This window comes from Penaeus japonicus, unplaced genomic scaffold (genome assembly GCF_977035675.1).
Source record: "Penaeus japonicus unplaced genomic scaffold, GWHDUDI00000001_assembly GWHDUDI00000040, whole genome shotgun sequence".
In the NCBI taxonomy this organism is placed as follows: Eukaryota; Metazoa; Arthropoda; class Malacostraca; order Decapoda; family Penaeidae; genus Penaeus; species Penaeus japonicus.
The window spans coordinates 6,822,429-6,830,338 of record NW_028234442.1 but is presented as its reverse complement, the minus strand read 5'-3'; the positions used below and the strand labels follow the sequence as shown (position 1 = coordinate 6,830,338).

The 7,910-nt window shown below is 39.7% G+C and overlaps 1 protein-coding gene across 2 annotated transcripts in view; it reads right to left on the bottom strand.

The window, feature by feature from the left end:
- Window positions 1-1,712: 1,712 nt before the first annotated feature.
- The window catches only part of LOC122257414 (uncharacterized), a 46,240-nt gene continuing 40,042 nt past the window's right edge, over window positions 1,713-7,910 (bottom strand). For both annotated transcript variants that reach the window (XM_086533968.1, XM_086533969.1), the window contains 8 exons: window positions 7,721-7,819; window positions 6,481-6,579; window positions 6,055-6,350; window positions 5,411-5,501; window positions 5,184-5,282; window positions 3,340-3,605; window positions 3,052-3,129; window positions 1,713-2,053 (listed from right to left, as the gene is read on the bottom strand). In XM_086533968.1, the coding sequence (XP_086390094.1) occupies window positions 2,045-2,053; window positions 3,052-3,129; window positions 3,340-3,605; window positions 5,184-5,282; window positions 5,411-5,501; window positions 6,055-6,350; window positions 6,481-6,579; window positions 7,721-7,819 (1,037 nt within the window). In that variant the 3' untranslated portion in view covers window positions 1,713-2,044. The remainder of the gene's footprint in view (window positions 2,054-3,051; window positions 3,130-3,339; window positions 3,606-5,183; window positions 5,283-5,410; window positions 5,502-6,054; window positions 6,351-6,480; window positions 6,580-7,720; window positions 7,820-7,910) is intronic.

Here is a 7,910-nt window from a genome sequence, read left to right as displayed (position 1 = left end):
TGATGCTGAAAATGCAAGTTTAGAATTATGTTTAAATGTATGAAGAAACAATAGATGTGATATAAGTTCCTAAACAAGTGAATGATGTGATATTAGCTACAGGAGATTAGGAAATTTTTGTTTATTCCATTTCAGTTCCAGCGAGTGGAATGAGGGGAAGAGTGAAATTTGGGTAAGGAGTAGATATGGGGAAGAGAAAACAAATCAGCGAAAGGGGGAAAAGACACACACACAAAAAAAAGCTGAGCAGGACGTTTATTACCTGTCAGCGTCCGAGCCTTAATGACTCACGCTAACCTTTTTTCACCTGTCAGCCGTTTTCTTGGCGGCAGTACCTGAACGTCTTGGTAGGTGGTTTAACGATCGTTGGAGATTATGAGACTGCCCGCTAAGTTCGGGGTCTCAACAGTTAATTAGCATCGTGACCACCCGGCCCGCATCACGGACCGGATGGTCACAGGGCGCGCCGAGGAATCGACTGCTTCGTGCTCCCTCTTCAGAATTATGGCGACCAGGCGTGCTCAGGTGGTTACAGAGGTGCATCTTTTTAATACGCTGATGAGTGTACAGGCTATAAAATCCAGGGAAAGGTTACACATTCTTCCTTACACAGAAGTCTTTCCACTTAGGAAACTCCTTTTGCAGATGAACACAAACAATGCTGTAGGGAAATCATGTCCAGTTCAGCCTTATTCTAAAACATTTTTTTTTTTGCGTGGCGTGGCTATGTTATGTCCATGTTGTGTCAATGTCGTTCAGGTTACGAAATTGGTATTCTAGAACGCAAAGGCGTGGCTGCTTCAGGCTTACCAACCGTTCTAAAGTTAATATGATTCGGATGAATGAAACTGTCCAAACGACTAAGTCATAAGACAAACTACAGTCATAGGCAGCAATAAAAAAGAAATTATGATTTTGGTATGAATCAGGTGTTGCGCTGGTTTCTTGCCAAAGAACTGACAACCATTTCACGAACTTGCGGCTGATAATTTGGTATACGCTCCATCAAAACAAACGGGATGAGAGGGATCGTGTATTTATGTATAGATCTTCCTTATTTTGTGTGTGTATACTGTACATATATACGTATCTTTATTAAATTATGCATATAGATTTAATTTATACATTTTCATATAATTATCTACCTTAACTTTACGTTCCTGATTAATGTTACCATTCATTTAACTTCACTCTCCTTCGAAGAATCCACCAAAAGGTAAACAAACTCAAAAGGAAAAATTCTATGTTCTCCTAAAATGGTTTGTAATCCAAGTATCGGACAATGATGCCTAATATATAAAATATAGATATTACTCTCCTAACGTGGTATGCTCATATCAAATATTAGTAACAGAGAGGACACTAAAAATATGCATTTTTTTCGCCCGTGTGAATATCATGATGAGCCCACCCCCATGTCACGGGAGTTTCCACGATTATTCCAATACTTTCGCCACCCTTGCCACGCTTTTGACATGCTTTTGACACGAGCACGCGCTTCTAGAATAGCAATCACGGCACGTTCGTGTCACATATTCTTTGTGCTAGGGGCATAGAATACGGCTGATTGTCATACGGAATTTTATCTATAGCAGCTCGCAAAACTTCTCAAATATGATGCCTTCTTGTAAACAGTGAGAACGCCACCACTATATCGAAACAAAATCAGTATGTAAAATCAAGAATACCTTAGAGGATATATAAAAATGATATGTGTTATTACTAACCTTATTTCTTATTAAATGAAAATATTTCCATACAATAAAACGTTACAGGATTGATGATGATACAGAGAATCTACTTACTCTACAGTCTCTCATACGTTCATTTTCATGCATGGCTTCTGAACGACATTTTCGTGTGCGACCTGACCAAAGAAAGAAAGGATTTTGCCCATGTCGTTGCTAACAGCTTTCTTGCTGGAAATGTGCTTGTTTGACCGAAAGCAAAAGGCTCAGGTTGTAAGATATCCTTTATGCAACCGTTAAGATAGCGTTAATGAACCCGAGCCGAGGTTAGTGTGGGCCGGTTGAGTCCTTTGATGTCACATTTTCTGCGAATAAAAAAGAAAGATTTGATCATTCGAGAACATAGTGAATTGCGAGAAATATAGAAAATGGACATGGTAGAAACTGAATAACTTAAAAGAGCGAGGGATGAAACTAGCCCGTTTCGAATTAAAGTATAATGTTACAACAGCGTTGTCTTTGTCTCCGTAATCTTGTATCAACATGATAACTTGATGTAAGCTGTTCAAACATGACGCAAGGGTCGGGGCGAGAGGAGCGGAGGGTCAAGACTGCAGGACAGATGCGGTTTGTTGCTCCTGTTGTGTGGATGCTGAAGACCTTATGTATGCTCCCTGTGACCTGGATTACTCTGTGCTAGCCCAATGTACTGTGTGAATTACGTGTTCTGTGCCCTAAGATTATATTGTATTGTGCTTGCTTGGGATAGTGTAACGTGTGTAGAACCTGTGTAGATGAAAAAAAAAAAAAAAAAACGTGTTATTGTGCATTTCCTTTGTGCCCTGCTTCGTCTCCCTTTGGTAGTGTTCTTGGTTGCTTGTGGTGTTAGGCGCCCCTTGGAGCTGTTCTGGGTTCACGACCCTGTGGTTAAGCAAGCTGCCTGCCTAGTCTGCCTGGTGTTGGTGGGTTGTAGGTGGGGGGTGGCATAGCAATAGCTTGACTTGAATTCTACATAAAGACATTACATAATTTGGAACACGCTAATTACATTTCTTATAATGTGAAGTTATTCAGTCTCTGACCTATGTATCTTAATCAAGCTATGATTCATATACTAAGGAGATGAAGGCTAAATCAACAGGACCACATGTTATTGGTTGTTTCTCCCAAGTAGTGGGGTTGCATTAAGAAGGAAAAGGGCCCATTTGGATATTTACCTCATATTCCCCAAACATATATAATCATCAGCTAGTCTACAACTGATCTGCAAGCTTACAAAGTGAGATATATATATATAGAGAGAGAGAATGAGAATCATAATCATTATTTTAGCAGAACCAATTCTGCAAGACTGGATATTTACTCTTTTCAGTTCAGCGATCTCAGCGTCTTTGTTCTTCAGTTCGTTTTGCAGCTCCTGTAGTTCTCTCTGATGCTTGGCCTAAGGAGGATCATAATGGACCCATGGAGTTATCATTTAATGATTAGTTGATATTGTTGTGTATGTACCCACACACACACACATGCGGACACACACACATATATGTGTGTGTGTTTGTGTTTACTCCATGTATATATACTACATTTATTCCTATCTAGTAATAACTACAAATATCACACACACATCTTAAATCAGTGATCCTGCACTAACATTCTGCAAGTAGAGAGCTGTGTTGATGTCCCCTTTTCGGCGCGCCACATCCAAGGCAGTTTCACCCGAGTTGTTGAGGGTATTGAGCCCGAGACCAGCATGCTCGCATAGCCATTGGACCGCTGCCAAGTGCCCTCCCTCGGTTGCGTAGTGAAGGACCATATCTCCTTTGATTGTCCTAGTTGTAAGATCGCACTGACACTCCTTCAGGAGCTTCAATGCTTCAATGTTGCCACCCTTAGCTGCATAGTGGACAGCCTGAAGACCTGAGAAGAAAGTCACCAAGTTACTATAAGAAAATAGACGTTCATGCAAGGGCATGCACACATGTATATGAGGATCAGACAATAAGGAAATGTAATGCTTTTTGCCAAGTTTAAGCCCGATAGAAACAAATCCATATGTTGCCAAAATCGATGGAAATTCAAACTTTAAACTTGAAACATATTTTACAAATATAGATGTATAAATCATATTGAATATTACAGTCTCGTTCAGAACTGATGGCATGGAGAGGCTAAAGAGATGTGATTTTATGTAACTCAAACTGGTTTATCTCCTGATGCGATAATCTGTTTCGTACCTTGGAACTAATAGGTGGATGGATAAAGGATTGTTTAAAAAAATGAGTATAGTAAATAGAAGTAAACATTCTCTATGGAGAGAAGTATGCGGTGGAATGCTTCTCTCCAATAACTATTTCATCACTTTTATCAATGATTTGAGGTAGATCAGAACCAAGGCCGGCTATGTGCACAAGATAATTTCAGAAGGCCCCTTCCCCATTTTACTGGATGAACAGTATGAAGCACCATGACATATAGATCACTGCATAGACTATAATCTGGTACCTTCCATGTAAGACTTGGATAAGAATCCGATGGACCCACCAATAAGGGCTGATGAAGTTATTAATGCAGATTGTGTTGACAAAAACAGTTGGGAAAGTATATATCTTCAAGTGTGGTTGGAAAAGGTGAAAAGGGCACCCTGTCATTACACCATTGGATATTGTAGTCTCTTCATCAGCGGTGCTGATTGCAGGACATAGCCACCTTCCAAACCGCACTCTTGGCTCTCATCTGCACCTCAGCAAATATATTATTTGTCCAGCTACAATCAAGATGACAAGTTCCCCTGTTCACCCTGAATAAGCTGTAAACGTATGAAAAAACCATCACCAAGATGGAGTAAATAGGTTTCTGTCTGAAGAGGTTGAGTCCATGTTTATTGCCACAATAACTGGTTAAAAATGCTGAAGGATCTTTTCTTCATCAGACCACTACTCTATACCCAACATGGCAGAACGGTCCTCCAAGATCTAGGAACTATGTAGCCAACACAGGGATCATCATGCATCTCCTATTCCACATTTGACTTTTGGAAATCAGACCTAAATACCATCTCTAATGTGGCTAGGCTACATATATGTAAGGCCTGGGTGAAGCATGCCTTTGCAAATCTCACTGAAATGAACTGAAATTAAGACTATTTACTGACTGTACTTTGTTTCCACTACACGTGTTCCTTTCCGAGTCACACACAATGTAAATCTACATGATAAATACATATAACTTCTTTATCCTATTTTTTTTTATAAGACAAACCATGTTTTCTTAAAATCTGTGGTTTCCTCTACCCTCTCCATGATGGGTAAAGTCATCAGTAGGAACTAACTATTGTTAGTCATGGCTATATTGTTGCTATGTTGTTTCTACATTTCTTCATTTTCTAGATTGGACTTAATTACCGAAGAAGAGCTATCAACTGCTGTTATATTTCCCAGAAGCATACACATTCTATAGAATTTAAGATGTGATGTACTAGAATATAAAACAACCTACCCATCCTGTCCCTCGCATCCTTGGCAGCTCCTGCCTTCAAGAGCTCCCTTATAATGTCCACATGGCCAAAGAGAGCGGCCGTGTGAAGGACTCGCCGATCTGGAGGTGAAAAGAGATGTATAATGAAATTCTTGATTATCCATACATTTCCTTGCATCCTATTCATCAAACCATCGGGAAAAGGAATTACAGATAAATATTCAGAGAAAATAACAAGAGAAAGTTACCGTTTTCTTGATTCAAAGGGCTCGGTCGCTCAAGGTCCACCTTATAAAGAAGGATCTTCCTTACTGCATCCACATCTCCGCTTGTAACGGCCTTGTTTAGAGAAATAATAACAGTGGTGATAATCATTGGTGATAACAGGTAAAATATCTGGGATGATGTTTGTGGAATTTGTGAATCAGTGTTATGCCACAATGTAGCAACTCAAATGGTTTGTTAAATATTTTACCAAGAGATTTATAAGCGGCATCACTCCCAAATCCCCGCCTTCTTTTTCCTCCTCTACAAGTTTTCTCCCTCCCTCCAACTACTTTCCATCCCATTTTCACCCACACTGACTTTAACTTTTCCCTTCATCTATATGAATGGTATGGCATGAATGAGATTATCATCTAGCGAGAAGTGAAATTAGCATTACTGTACATAAAGATTTCTTGTAATGCCATGAGTGTGAGGTAGTCTGTACCGAATTCATTGTGTTTAATAAATGCACAGTTATATGAAAAATCTGTATTGATATACCCATTTTAAACTACAAAAAAATGCTAACTGAATACTACATTAATATAAAACTCTTGCTAGGTGCACCTATCACTCAACCTTTCTTAAGCAGATGTATTCTTGTTTAATTCCGTGTCAACTGTACCTGTGTAAGATTTTGTGGCGAATGATACTTCTCGAAATTCTCCAAGAACTCGACAACTTTCTTTTGGCCCTCGTTCTTTGCATACTGGAGGGAAGTTCGGCCAGAATGATCCTTGAGAGAGAGGTCAAGTCCTTTCCGAGTCAGCCATTGAACAGCGGCCAAGTTTCCGTGTTCGGCTGCTAGATGGAGGGCGGACTTCCCATCGCGTGTGACGGAGGCTATGTCACACACAGGTGCCAGTGCCTCCATCGCAGACACATGGCCGCCTATACTTGCCAGGTGGATCGCCATCATGCCTGGGAAAAAAGATAATCAAGAATTTTCAGACTCATGGCAGGAATTGCGTCTTTAGAGTAATTGCATTGCTTCATAGTGTTGATTATCACTCGATTGTCATTTTAAAGCAATGATCCTTTGTGACTTCACCGTCTGTGGTCTCCGTATTCCAATCTGCCCCTTTTTTGACCAGTGCCTTGATGACCTCTTCATTCCCTGCCAAGGATGCCAGGTGAAGGGGTGTCATGCCTGCAGTAGAAAGGGGGAAAACATGGTGAAGCTGTTCTTTTTATAATGAAATTAATAAGTGAAACATTACATATATATTATATTTCAGAATGATGTAAGAAGAGATGTAATTGACGAATTCAGTGTTATTATTTAAAATAAAGATGTACATATAAATGAGATGAGTAAAAACTAAAATTACTGATGTAACCTCCAATAAAAGGAACCTTTTGTTCTAATAAATTAACAATACTTAAAAGAAGGTGCAAAAAAGAAAAGAAAAAAAAAGTTATAGTGATAAGCAAAGTTTGCTTTAGAATAAACATAAGCTTAACCCAGGATAGGTGAACTTCTGAACACAGGTAATATATGGTTCTTGAATTCGTAACCAGCGGCTTGTTTTGAGTAAACGGTCCCAAATTCATATGATCATCATATCTGAAGACCAGATATTCAATAAGCTTTTCTCCTAAAATAGTATCTTTGGGTATCGCACACCCAGTGACAAATCGCTTAACAGATTTTTGCGCATGCGGCGCCCGAACCGCGTCGGATACTCATCTTAGCCAACCATAACGATTCATTCTGTGTCCAGAAGCAAAGAAGAGTATGCCGCGGCTTCTCTCTCCATTTGCCTCTATGTGCTGGCACCTACATGGGTATCTCTTATGATACCAGTGTGTAGTAATTTTCCTGGGTAACTTCCCTCGCGAATTTGACTATTTTAATCGTCTTTGAGGCTATTTTGTTATTAGATAGAGGCCACTTGATACTTATCTAGTGTTTTGTCTGTTCTTATTGAATGGTTAAAAAAGTGCAAACATGAATGTGTGACAAGAGTGATAAATTATTTTTTTGTTTTGGTGGATGAGTGAGATTTTTCGTCTGCTAGTGGCTTGCAACAATGAAAATGGCGACTTAGGATAGAGTGCACTATATAATCCCCAAATGAAAACAGGAACACTGGAATTGACGTTGTTTCCACCATTACTGGCAGACAGCGAGGGCGACCAGGAATACGGAATATGAAAGGTAGACTAACCCTTCTAGTCAGATGTAATATAGGTGGAGCTGGACATATACGCATACGTACACACACACACATATATATAAATCAATGTGCAAATAGGTATGTGTGTGCGTGCGTACGTACATGACGTACCTTCGTAATTCTTTGTATTTATATCAGCTTCATTTTGTAGCAGAATATTCACAATGGTAGTATGCCCTCTAGCAGCAGCTAAGTGAAGAGGCCGGCACTCTGAAATGGGAGGCGAGGTTACATACGAAGCAATCAGTATGAAGGAAGGAAATCCAAATCCATGTGTGAATGCAGCTTTGAATACCACATC